The sequence below is a fragment of the Diplotaxodon limnothrissa genome, linkage group LG7 (assembly GCF_057381915.1).
Source record: "Diplotaxodon limnothrissa isolate DT_005_m linkage group LG7, D_limnothrissa_male_GT1.1, whole genome shotgun sequence".
NCBI lineage: Eukaryota > Metazoa > Chordata > Actinopteri > Cichliformes > Cichlidae > Diplotaxodon > Diplotaxodon limnothrissa.
Window position 1 is genome coordinate 70523320 of NC_140602.1, and position 13351 is coordinate 70536670.

The 13351-nt window shown below is 51.7% G+C and overlaps 1 protein-coding gene across 2 annotated transcripts; it reads left to right on the forward strand.

Annotated features, from left to right (window-relative positions):
- Positions 1-823: 823 nt before the first annotated feature.
- Positions 824-12645, forward strand: rbl2 (retinoblastoma-like 2 (p130)). 2 transcript variants are annotated; one of them, XM_085358883.1, is made up of 22 exons: positions 824-1129; positions 1918-2048; positions 2440-2640; positions 2778-2842; positions 3164-3292; positions 4020-4180; positions 4746-4810; positions 4962-5133; positions 5212-5375; positions 5447-5562; positions 5632-5735; positions 5963-6100; positions 6246-6410; positions 6694-6802; positions 6912-7166; positions 7240-7439; positions 7522-7698; positions 7996-8067; positions 8166-8253; positions 10498-10736; positions 11005-11178; positions 11883-12645. In XM_085358883.1, exons 1-22 carry the CDS (start codon positions 992-994, stop codon positions 12045-12047), a joined length of 3228 nt encoding a protein of 1075 aa, XP_085215009.1. In that variant the 5' UTR covers positions 824-991; the 3' UTR covers positions 12048-12645. The 2 variants fall into 2 exon arrangements, with proteins under 2 accessions (XP_085215009.1, XP_085215008.1); XM_085358882.1 differs by having other exon boundaries at positions 848-1129; positions 10501-10736.
- The last annotated feature ends 706 nt before the right edge of the window (positions 12646-13351 follow it).

Here is a 13351-nt window from a genome sequence, read left to right on the forward strand (position 1 = left end):
GACCTTTATTAGTGATGATATTTAAAGGTGTAGAGTCATCTCCAGATTCTAAACAAAACTACAATCAATTTATAGAATCTGAGATTTAATTCAACACATAAACAAAGTGCAATAACTCTGACTAACATCTTTATTTTTATGACTCGTTTGGGTTCCTATCTGCTGTTTAGTGAATGATCTCTGTCATCTGCACTGATTTCCACACACCCACAGTCAGGCAGTGTGGGTCAGGCCTCAGCTGATTATTAAAGAATCTGAAGGGTTGGTGTGTACAGTGCTACAGCACAGCCAGGATGTACTCAGGGTCTAATCTGCTGCCCACAGTCACAGTTTTGTGGTAACTGCAGCATTAATCTATCAAACTCTCCTGAGATATAATGACTGCTTTCCTTTCACACACTAATGTCGTGGTTGAGCAGCTTTATTTGGGTTGTTCTGACAGCTGAGTCTTTGTCCCGTTTCATCCTTCGCTTTCACTGCACTGTGAGGACCTGTGCAGCAGTTTAATGAGAGCCGAACGATGAGCGCTCATTTAAACGTTTGCACAGGTTTGTGTTTCCCGCCTTTTACCGATCACAGATTTTACAAAAGTTATAATTTAATGTTTTTCAGATGGACTTCCGGGCGAGCGGAGCGCCACACCAGCGAAAAACACAAAACAACCGGAAGCAGCACCAGTGTGATTGACAGGTGGGCTCACCCACTCACATTCAGCTACGCACCCTTAGTGGGCGGGGCCCCGCTACGTTATTTGTGCTATTCGCTAAAGCACGTACGCTGAGACGTGACGTTTGACGCTGTGGCTGGCAGCCGCGCATGCGTGCGTATCTGTCAGTCAAAGGACTTTTAAATGGCCTCGCAGGCCGGGAGCCCCGGTGCTCGGTAATAACGGCGTTATTCAGGACATCAGCCCCGTGAATAGCGTGTCCGCGCGCCGCGGGAGGCCCCCTGTGCCCGGCGGGGTCGACACTGTCCGGTCAGTGCGGTGAAAATGAGCGACGAGGACGAAACCGCGCAGAGAGCGCGCCGCGGGTTCGAGGAGCTCTGCAGGGCGCTGAACATGGACGAGGAGGCGAGCGGGGAGGCGTGGGGGAGCTACGAGAACATCAGCAGGAACTTCACCCTGGAGGTAAGCACGCTCACCTGGACAGGTGGCTCTGTGACGTGTTTCTGACGGGTCTCGGCGTCCAGGGGCAGGGGCGTGTCCCCAGGGGGCGGGCGGATGCCTCTTTAACTGTAGCGCTGTCGTTCTTCTACAGCAACAAATATCTGAATACTTTTACTCGAGTACTTCGGTGCCCTGCAGGGTGTTTCCTCCTCCATCAGGTGAAGGTGGTGTTTATGTTGCTCCGCCCAGCAGTCCGAGGTATTAAACACAGTAATAATAAAGAACTGTGCTACACTAATATCAGCATAACGAGTACTTTAAGTACTGTGAGTACTTGGATCTGAGCAGTATGGCGGTTTATTTTACTTCATGATTGCTCTAAGTACACTGAGTGTGACCATTAAATACCCAGGAACGCCTGAGGGGCGGGGTTTGTCGTCACAGGCTGAGGGGCGGGGTACACCTGAAGTTATTTATAGGTGTTTTTAGTCACAGGAGGCTGTGTGGAGTCAAACCTTATTTTGTATTCTTACATTAGATCTGCTTAGGATGGGTTCAAACTCAGGTTCAGGTTCCTGAGTTGTTTTAGAAAAGCTCAGGTCCAGATCATGGAGGTCAGCCTCGGCACAGAGCGACGTCACAGCCTGAGCTCTCTGCTCAGGGAGCAAGTGTTCACTACCGAAGGAAACGAGAGGGAAGGAGATGAGAGTGCTGTCCGTCCCTCGATGCGCCCTTCGTCCTTTTAAATAAAAATTATATTTATTCATTAACGTCTGCAAAGCTTCCTGTCATCTTGTTTCCTGTCGCAGGGCAGCGAGCTGCACTGGTTGGCGTGCGCCCTCTACGTGGCCTGCAGGTCGTCTGTGCCCACGGTAGGAAAAGGCACGGCCGAGGGGAACTACGTCTCTCTGACCCGAATCCTGCGCTGCTCCGAGATGAGGTCGGTGTGCCCCTCTCCACCTTCACACCCACAGAAACACAATCACTGATGACATAACGACACACGGCCAGGCAGGTAACCCAGGTGAAGAGAATCAGGGCGGGGCCAGCAGGCACAGTAACAGAGGCAGACCTTCAAAATAAAACAGGAAATAGACAAAAGACTATGAACGCGAGGGAACGCGAGAACCACTCAGACACACAAACAGCTGGAAACGAGCAGGAAAACTAAATATATCAGCTACAAAATATTTAAAATGATGAATAAATAAAAATAGAATAAAATGGGATGTGCGCTCTGTGAAGGGTTTAGAGGCGACCACAAGGTTTTTATTACATCATCTTCGTGGCTCGGCTCGCTCCTCATGTCCCCGCCCTCTGCTCCTCCTCAGCCTCATCGAGTTCTTCAGTAAGATGAAGAAGTGGCAGGACATGGCTGACCTGCCGCCGGACTTCCGTCAGAGCACCGACAAGCTGGAGAGGAACTTCATCGTGTCCGCCGTCATCTTCAAGAAGTACGTCCCCATCTTCAAATCCATCTTCAGGGCGCCGTCAGAGGAGCCGCCGCGAGTGCACCGCAGCCGCAAGCAGAGGTGGGACCGTAACCTCTGACCTCACCTTCATGCTAACCGCTCAGTATTCAGTTCTTTGGTGTTTGTTGGTGTGGTCGCCAGGCGGGGGCGGGTCTGCAGTGCTGCCTGGTAACCTATGTGCGCTCTTTGTTTTGCAGACGCCACCCGTGCACCGTGACCGAGGTCTTCAACTTCTGCTGGGTGCTGTTTGTCCACGCCAAAGGTAAGCACTTCCTGTTTAATGATGTCAGAGAAGTCCGTCACAGCGCCCTGGTGCAAACCACAGCTCGTCACAGACAGGTGGAGGTTTTTCCTCCCCACTGTCGCTCACGTGTGTGGTGTTTCTCTGCGTTATTGTTGGGAGCTGCAGAAATGGGATAATAAATAATCAGAACTGTGAAGCTTCAATCTCGTCCCAGCAGCCACTCAGCTGGAACGCCAGGTCTCGGCGTGCGGCTCACTTCCTGCTCTCGGCTCTGGTTCTGCTCATGCACGCTGATGAGTCCGGTTTGCACCTCGATGATGTTTCTGCTTCTTCTTTCAGGGAACTTCCCCATGATCAGCGACGACCTGGTGAACTCGTACCACCTGCTGCTGTGCGCCCTCGACCTCGTCTTCACCAACGCCCTGCTGTGCAACGCCAGGAAGGACCTGCTGAACCCCGAGTTCAAAGGTGGCGTCCTGAGGCTGACGTACACATCGTTCCTGCCTTTGTTAACGTGCTGTTCGCGCTCGGTTTAGTTTGGTTGCTGTAGTAACGTCTCCAGTTCTTTGAATAAATCATGTCGGCTGCAGAGGAAGCCTGCTTATCGCTCACCTGCAGCATTGGGTCACACCTCAAATAAATCAAAGGTGGAGCCGGCAGCAGGCTCTGTCAGCGCTGCCCTTACTTCCTGTCGGGTTTCCTGTGCGCCCCCGTGAGGCCCCGAAACACCACGTGATCCCGTCAGGCACAACCCTGGAGCCGAGCGAGGTCAGACTCGGGGAGCTCGCCTGCTTCATTGAACACTCCGCCCACGAGCAGCGTTTCGGCATGAAACTAACATTTAAAGAAAGGTGCACGTTTAGAGGCGGGAGGGCGCGGTTCAGCCCGCTCAGGTGACACGAGACGCTCCTGAAGGTTTGGGTTAAATACCTGCCTGTTAAACAGGAAGAAGGTCGTGCTGGCTGAACCAACAGACCAGCGATCAGGATTTCATTATCCTGGGATTGAATCAGCTGCAGTAGAACCAGGATTAGAGCTGAACAATATCATCAGCGCGACTGAGGAGGTGGAGCCTCCTGGGGCCGCTGTGGGGTTAACACACGAGGAATGAAAGTTTAAATGATGTTATCGTTAAAAATAACACAATTTGTGTGTTGTCATGTCTCCATGGTAACGCTGTCTCTCCGTCCCACAGGGCTTCCTGAGGACTTCGGCACCAAGGACTTCCGGCCGGCCTCGGGCCCGTTCTGCTTCATGGAGCAGCTGTGCCAGTTGCACGACGGCCTGGTGCTGGAGGCCAAAGGGGTCAAAGAGCACTTCTGGAAACCCTTCATCAAGAAGCTCTTCCACAAGAGGGTGAGCCACCTCCTCCCACACCTTCACTCAGGTGAACACACCTGAGCGGGTGCCGGGCCTCGAGAGCCTCGGCGAGGTTTCCTCTGTTGGTTTGGAGCCACTCCACGGGGTAAAAGCAGAATGACGGGCGTGTGTTTCACACGCGGCGTTAGTGAGGGTGTTGGAAAAGTGCATGTTAGTGATCTGGGTTAAAGCAGAGGGGTCAAACATAAGGCCCGGGGGCCAGAATCAGCCCAGCAAAGACTATGGTCCGGCCCACAGCACAGTCGGAGCAGCTTGGGACTGAGAACTGAGACTGAGTGTGAGCCCCGGTGTTGAACACGTCAGGGATGCAGAGTGCAGTAAAGCGAGCGCGTCTTTAACATGTTGGCTGTTTGTCTGCTCTGCAGAGCTCTGCTGATAAATAATAATCACATCAAACATCAGAAATCATTTAAAGTTTTATACGATTAAATGTAAATGAATAATAATATTGGTTGGTTTGGTCACATAGAGCAGCTTCGTACCTGCACAGGTAGGAACCGTGTTGGCGCTACACTCAGCTTCCTCTCGTGTCCGTTGGCAGATTCTCCGAGGAAAGGAGGACAGTCTGACCGGCTTCCTGGACCCCATGAACTTTGGAGACAGTCTGTAAGTTTGAAGTGTTGGTTAATTGGAGCTGTTTACCTGTAGCAGGGGGTAAACTAAAGACCCACGTGTTTCTGACTCCGCCCCCTGGTGACGGGTCATGGTAACAGCACGTAGACGCCGCTGACCGCCCTCTGCTCTGATTCGCCCTCAGTTTGGCGCTCAGCCGCCTGTACGAGGAGCACGTTTTGGCCACAGGCAGCCTGGACGAGAGGATCTTCACCGGCGAGGGAGCGAGCGAGGACATTGGCACCCCGGGGCCCTGCCTGTGCGAGGGGGCGGAGCACCAGAACAGCGCCACCTTCAGGCTCCACACCAGCCTCGCTGTAAGACCTGACCTTGCCTCTTTTACGCTCTCTGATTGGTTTGCTTCCCACCTCGCTAACATGCCACCTCCCCCCCAGGCCTCGGCTCTGAAAGTCTCCACCCCACTGACGGGCAGGAAGTACGTGCAGGAGGGCAGCCTGGCGTCTCCGCTCTCCTCCGCCATGAAGAGCGTGGGGCGTCTCCACACGCTGCTGTCGGGCACCAAGCAGGGGCCGAGCGCCAAGCTGGCCGAGACGCTCAGGTACGTGTCAGCGTGTCTGACGTCGTCTTTAACTCTGACCCTTTCAACACGCCTGCTCTCGTTTCGCCCAGGAGCTGCGCCAGAGACCCGAGCAACGCCATCAGCCGGCGCCTGAACGACATGTTCGACGTCTTCTCCCAGCACTACGAGGACGGCGCCACAGACGGGGGCAGGGCCATGGGCAAAGGTATGCACGTAGCCTCGCATCACTGCACACGAGCGACCTGCTGTGACCGAGTAACGTTTGTCCTCGCAGACATGGCGGTGAAGTACTTCCACCTGGCAGAGGCGCTCTACTACAGGATCCTGGAGTCAGTCATCGAGAGAGAGAAGATGATTCTGGGCGACGCCGACCTGTCTGTGAGGGAAAACACTTATTTCCATTTTCAGAGCAACTTTGCATGAGTCACAGATCAGAATAATCCTTCTTTATGTCAGCCTCCATCACTGCTTCATCTGCTTCCTGTTTGAATGTTTTTCTCAGATTATCTCACATGCAGCCGTGTACTGATAAAGTCATCTTATAAAGTGTGTGTGTGTGTGTGTGTGTGTGTGTGTGTGTGTGTGTGTGTGTGTGTGTGTTGCAGTGTATTCTGGAGCAGGATATCTTCCACCGCTCTCTGCTCGCCTGCTGCTTGGAGATCGTCATCTTCTCCTACAGACCTCCTGGAGATTTCCCCAACGTACTCGGCATCTTCCAGCTGCCTGCCTATCACTTCTACAAGGTATCAATACGCCCTCATCAAAAAGTAGGTCCTAACAAGGTTTGTTTTTCAGAAAACGCCAGATGATTGGATGGATGATGGATGATGTTTGGATGGATGATGGATGAACAGTTGGATGAAGAAAGCTTGTCGTCTGTCTCTGCAGGTGATTGAGGTGCTGGTGCGGGCGGAGCAGGGTCTGTTTCGGGAGGTGGTGAAGCACCTGAACCAGGTGGAGGAGCAGGTCCTGGAGAGTCTGGCCTGGACTGGCGATTCCCCGCTGTGGGAGAGCCTCCGTGGGGCCAAAGACCACGCCCCCAGCTGCCAGGAGGTCCGTCCATGTTTGATGATATACGTGTTGGTGTTTCCTTCTTTGTGCTTTTTTGTTCGTGTGTCCTGAGGTCAAATGTAACTGCAGACCTTCATGTTTGGTGGTTTCTGACTCTGGGTGAATAACACCTGCAGGAGGCCTCGCTGTGATCAGCTGATTCCGGTCCTGTTGATCCGTAAAAACGTCCCGCCTGCTGCGTGAAAGTCTCGTCCTCGCTTCTCCTCTTCTTGTTTGGCTGAACAAAGTTTCAGGTGTGTTTCATCAGCAGGTGTGTGTGTTTCAGGTGATGCCTCCTCAGTACCTGGAGCAGCAGGATGAGAGCAGCTCCGGCAGCGTTCCCGTCACTCCGGTCAGCCACGGCGCCGAGCTCAGCAGCAGCAGCACGCTCAAAGGTCACACACCTGATACCTGTCACACCTGCACACTGTGTGTGTGTGTGTGTGACTTCTGATGCGGCTAAAGGACTCTTGGAGCTCATTGGCCCTCCTCTTCCTCCTACAGGTGTGTCCCCCTCCCCAACCACCCTGTTGGACCGTTACAGCTCACCGCCGGCCAGCACGGCTCGCCGCCGTCTCTTTGTTGACCCCGTGGACAGCGAGCCCGGCCTCGCCTCCAGTGGCTCCGCCAGCACTGCTGTCGCCAAGCCCACCCAGGCGAGCCTCGTCACGGCCATCCCGGCGGGACAGACTGTGGTCACTATGGCAACTGCCACCGTGACTGCCAACAACGGGCAGACAGTGACCATCCCTGTGCAGGGTGAGGGTCAGAAAACACGAGCCCGAAGGTGAAGGTGAGAAACGGCACCCTCTGACCTTTGACCTCTCTGCAGGGATAGCCAATGAGAGTGGAGGGATTACCTTCATCCCGGTGCAGGTGAGCGTGACAGGACAGGCTGGTGCCGCTCTGCAGCCGCTGCCCCCGCAGGCGCTCGCCGGCACCATCGCCGTGCAACCAGCCACTGTCAAGCCGGCCCCTAAACCGGCCGGCGGCGCGCTGAGGAAGGGCTCGCTGTCACTGTTCTTCAGGAAGGTACGTGCTCGTGCACATGCTCAGTGCGGCTCTGCTTCCGCTGTGTAGGTGTGATTCGTTTACCTGCAGCGTTTCCTCCCAGGTGTACCACCTCGCCAGCGTCCGCCTCCGAGACCTGTGCGCCCGACTGGACATCATGCCGGAGCTCCGGAGGAAGATCTGGACCTGCTTCGAGTACTCGCTGGTCCACTGCACGGACATGATGATGGACCGACACCTGGACCAGCTCCTCATGTGTGCCGTCTACGTCATGGCCAAGGTCAGTCAGGTTCTTCATCGTCGTGACAACGAGCTCAGAGATGTTCTGAGACTCACAAAGAAGAAGAGCAGGTTCAGTTCAGAAAGGCCAGAGGTATCCCACCTTCACCTGCAGGAGCTTTGAAGGGTTAACTCTCTGCCTCCAGCTTTACTGTCACTCAACTCTTGACTCTCTGGTAACAGGAAGCTGAGCACGCTTGTTTTCAGCTTTTCTGCTCGTCTTTGACTTGGTGCTGCAGGAGGAACGTCTCTGTGAGCTCTGTGCTCCAGTAACATGTGACCTGTTTGCTTCTGTCAGGTGACCAAAGAGGACAGATCCTTCCAGAACATCATGAAGTGTTACCGCTCTCAGCCTCAGGCCAGCAGCAATGTAAGGAACTCTTCCTCCCTCCAGCTTGCTGTGTGAGGAAAAACGAGGGGTGACGAGCTGCTGCTGATGTTCTCCAATGTTCTGTGTTCGTGTTTCAGGTCTACAGGAGCGTGCTGATCTCAGGGAGGAGGCGTCACTCCAGCACCAACAAACCGAACCCGCTCACAGACGGCAGCCAGGACGCAGGTATAGACACATGACCTCATCCTGAGGTTGACCTCCCTGAGCATGCTCAGTCGGTTCAAACGTGTGGAAACATCAACTCCGTTAGCAGTGTGTGTTAGCGTGTGTGTTATTCTGTGTGTTAGCTGTGAGTGTTAGCGTGTGTGTTATTATGTGTGTTAGCTGTGAGTGTTAGCGGTGTGTGTTATTATGTGTGTTAGCTGTGAGTGTTAGCGGTGTGTGTTATTATGTGTGTTAGCTGTGAGTGTTAGCGGTGTGTGTTATTATGTGTGTTAGCTGTGAGTGTTAGCGGTGTGTGTTAGCGTGTGTGTTATTCTGTGTGTTAGCTGTGAGTGTTAGCGTGTGTGTTATTATGTGTGTTAGCTGTGAGTGTTAGCGATGTGTGTTAGCGTGTGTGTTAGCTGTGAGTGTTAGCGTGTGTGTTATTATGTGTGTTAGCTGTGAGTGTTAGCGTGTGTGTTATTATGTGTGTTAGCTGTGAGTGTTAGCGGTGTGTGTTAGCGTGTGTTTTAGCAGTGTGTGTTTGCTGTGAGTGTTAGTGGTGTGTGTTATTATGTGTGTTAGCTGTGAGTGTTAGCGGTGTGTGTTAGCGTGTGTTTTAGCAGTGTGTGTTAGCTGTGAGTGTTAGCGTGTGTGTTATTATGTGTGTTAGCTGTGAGTGTTAGCGGTGTGTGTTAGCGTGTGTTTTAGCAGTGTGTGTTAGCTGTGAGTGTTAGCGGTGTGTGTTAGCGTGTGTGTTATTCTGTGTTTTAGCAGTGTGTGTTAGCTGTGAGTGTTAGCGTGCGTGTTAGCGGTGTATGTTAACATGCACGTTAGCAGTGAGTGTTAGTGTTGGTGTTATTCTGTGTTTTAGCAGTGTGTGTTAACGGTGCATGTTAGCGTGCGTGTCAGGTGGTCTGGTTCAGTTACGATTATAAAAGCATTATAAACCTTCAGTTTCTCACAGCGATCATTTTAAGCTCCTGCAGAAGAATCCGGTTGTTTTTTGGCGATGCTAACCTCAGGGTTAGCTTACAGACTCCACACCTGCGTCTCTCCGTGTGTTTATGCTGCTGCAAGCCACCTTGCAGCCCACGTCTGACCCGGATCGTCCCTTCCTGCTGTTTATGACGTTCATCAGTGTCTTGCGTCAATGACATGCTCCTGCTGTCAGCAGTTTCATCACTCAATCTGACGTGCTTCCTGTTTCCTGCTCAGGGGGAGATTTCAGACTCTGGTCGTGTCCAAATTCATGGGCTGCATCCTCCTGTGGACCCGGCCTTCGCGGTCTACGTGGGCCGGGTCCTCAGAAGGTCGGGTAGGCCGGAAGTAAACGGCTGGGGAAATTGGACGGTCTCGCCTTCTGATTAGCGTCACCGCTGTCTCGGTGGAGTTTAATAAACTCAGCCGTCTGCTCCTTGCTATCTAAAATATAACAGGACACTGGCGTAAATTCTCGACCGTCTCACACTTCTGTTTGATCAGTTTTCTGTTTGACGTTTAGTCAGCTGTGTGAAAACCAAGGAGGAGGGGGATTAATAAAGTTTTATTTTATCTAATCTAAGAACTTTAATCTCAGCCAAACCGATTTACTCACGAACAAACAAAACACTGAAAAAAGCCCAACAATAACATTTGTAGGTTGTCTAAGTGACTTATATATTACGTTTAACCCAAGCAGCGAAAGTCCGCGGTGATCTGAAAATGATGTGCCGGGAGTTGTGCCATTCTCGGCGGCTTCAGTGACCCTCGAGCTCCCGGCTAGCTGTCGAGCTGGTGGGTAGCAGACGTCTCCGAAAACGTCGAAGCAGTTTTGCAAATATGCGATATCTTGATAAACCGAGCAGATATTTGATGTTTACACAACTACTTTCTTGCCTGAAAATATGTTAAAAGTTTATTTTGTGACCCAGAAAGATTAGTATGAGTAATTTTAAAACTTAGTAGCGGCCGCCATTGCTGGAAACTGGAGTTTGGCTGGGCCGCGCTATGAATTCTGGGATATGGTGGGCCACGAAGGACACACCGACCCATCTTTCAAATTCGGGGAAAAGGAGGACGCATTTGTCGGCTGCATTCGGAGGAGTCTACGAATTTGGACAGCCTTCCGCGCGTCGCTGTGACGTAATCGGTGTACAAATGCGGCCTCAGGAGGATGCAGCCCATGAATTTGGACACGACCTCTGTGTTCTTGTAGCAGAAGCACAGCGTCGGCCATCTTTGTGTTCAGGTGCCGTCATTGTGCTCTTACTCTGTTCTTCCTTCCAGCAGGTGGCGACGTCAGCCCGGTCCCTATTCGCTCCAGCAGCACCTTACCCACCCCCCAGCCCGGCAGCGCCCCCTCCACGCCCACAAACACCTCCAACAAGACCTCGTGCACGTCCACCGCCAATGCCGGGGAGGAGGAGCAGGAGCGAGGGGACCTCATCCACTTCTACAACAACGTGTATATCAAGCAGATGACGCCCTTTGCTCTGAAATACTCGCCAAACTCGCTGTCTGCAGGGGTACGTGGACTGAGCTGGGAGCCATTTAGCTGATCAATAACATTATTGATTATTAATGCAGCAGCTTAGTGTCTGTGAAGCTGATGATGAGACTTCTGGACCAAACATTTAAACTTGACTCATTTTAAATCCAAGATGTTTAAATATCAATAAATGTCATTAAAAAGGCTCCAGCAGCACAAACACAGCCCAGGCGGAGGCTGACGGAGGCTGACGGTTGGGCGTGACAGCATCGTTCTCCTGACCTCTTTGTTTTTCTCATGCTCAGGTCGAGACCCCCCCTCTGTGTCCGTACCCTTCTGTGAGGACCGGCTCTCCCCGCCGGATGCTTCTGTCCAGCAAACACTCCATCTACATCTCGCCTCACAAGGCAGGCTCCGCCCCCTCACTGATGACCCCCAGGGAAAAGATTCACTACTACATCTGCAGCAGCCCCCCCAACGTAAGCCCCCACACGAGTCACTGCTCACGTTCACAGCAGCTATTTTATCCGTAACGACGTGTTGACGCCACGCTGTTTCTTCTCGTACGGAAACCAAACTGTTGCTTTCCTCGTGTGTCTGAAACGTTCTCATGATTTTAAAACCTTCAGTGGTCGATTTACACTCGGCTTCTCCCGCCGGCGCCGACGCACGGCAGCGGCGGTTAGAAAAATGAGCGAGAGTCTGTCGTACCTCTGCGGTGTACCTGGGCTTCGTGATGCAGGCAGAGGTCAGAGGTCCGTTTATAACTTCACATGATGTTCAAACAGTTTATTATACAGGATACAGTTTGGCTTTTCAAAATAAAGTGTTCCTCTGATGTTTTCTGGAGAAACTGAGCGTAAAACCAGCTTCCTGTCCCAACAACGGTCGTCTCGAGATGCTTCACCCTCTAACTTTATTTAAACAGGTCCATGTGAACGCGGACACAGGTTAGCTGTAGCTCATCAATATTCAAGTGTTATTATTTAACATCTTTAAACAGGAAGTCAGATTATGGAGGGATTCCTGAAAGTACGATAAAATGGTCCCCCCTGCAGGACGCCGTCATCACCCTGAAACAGTTTAATAAACGAGCTCCGAGATCAAAGAGTCAGGAGTCTGAGCATGTGCAGCTCAGCCCGACAGAGCTTTGAACACTAATCTGTGACCTCTGACCCTTCAGCGTCTCCAGGAGATCAACAGCATGATCCGCACCGGAGAGACTCCGACCAGGAAGCGTGGCATGGCTCTGGAGGAGGGAGCCTCGCCCAAACGCGTCTGTCCCGACTCCAACGCTCTAATGCGCCGCCTGCAGGACGTCGCCAACGACCGCAGCTCCTCCCAGTGACGCACGCAGACACAGACGGAGTGTTTTACTGTGAAGGAGCAGCTTCCTGTGTTTTAGTCGTATTTTCCTTTCTGTTTTTAACATCAATGTTTTAAATCTGTCGGTTTGGTCTTAAACTTCGTGGCGTGCGTGTTTCGTCTCCTTCGCTGTCCCATGTCTGTAAATACGTGTACAGAAGAGCAAAGAGAAGCTATTTAATGGAGCTCACAGCTGTAAGTTAAGTGCCTTTATTTTGTACTGTTTACATCCTGCAGGCGTTTCCTTGGTTACAGGCTCCTGATGTAAAAACAATAAACTGTGTGAACTGAGCCGGCTCCCTCTGTCTATGTGAGCTGCAATAAAACTAAGTGTGGAAAAGAAACCAGCAGCTGAGAGTAGGACGATGGGTGGAGACGCTGTTAGTGACATCAGAGAGGGGGCGTGGCTACAAAATGTTCAACATAACTCTGTGTTAGCTCGATCAACAGGAGTCCAGTCGGGGGTCTGAGCGTGCTCGTCAGACATTTTAAACCATCGCTGCAATCATCACGTGGAAGTTACCAGAATCTGAGAGATGAAACGCCTCTGCTCCAGTTCTCACTCAAACGGGGGACGCCGCTGACGTCTTCTGGCTTCACTTTATACCTGTTCACGTCGTCTCCGACTGAGGACCCCAGTTTACCTCCCAGAGTGAAAGAGTTCTGTGCTTAGGTTAGTCTCACCTGGCTTCAATCCCAGACCAATGGGCAAGCAGAGACTCAACGGACCAGTTGTGACCTCCTCAGCATCTGGACCATTCAAATCCTGACTTTGTCTTCAACCTGCTTGGTCTGTAGAAGGCGAGCTGCCTGTTCCAGCAGTATGACATCATCTATGCTGGTGACAAAAAGTTGTGTACTGACAGACGACGGCGCTAAAAATGTTTTTAAAAACGTAAACTTTAATCGCTTATTTGTCAAATCCAGCTTCACAGCCAGAGTTACATCTGAGAGCAGCGCTCCACGATGGAAACACAACTGAAACTCTAAACACACACACAGGGATCACCAAAATAAAACAGGAAATAACAACACGAAGACAAGAGAAAAAGAGAACTAATAAATGCGGGATCGTCAATAAGATTTTAATAAGAAAATAATTCTTGGGGGGAAAAAGTTTCAAGATAAAATATAACGAGTATAATGATTAAAGAAAGTTAAAGTGTTCACGTGATCAGAAACAGCCACTCTGACACAGCGTCACTGAACACCTCTCACCAGCAGGGGGCAGCAGACCAAAGGGTCGAACTACATCTCTGCTCCAAAGTTCGAGTTACTGTAGACCAG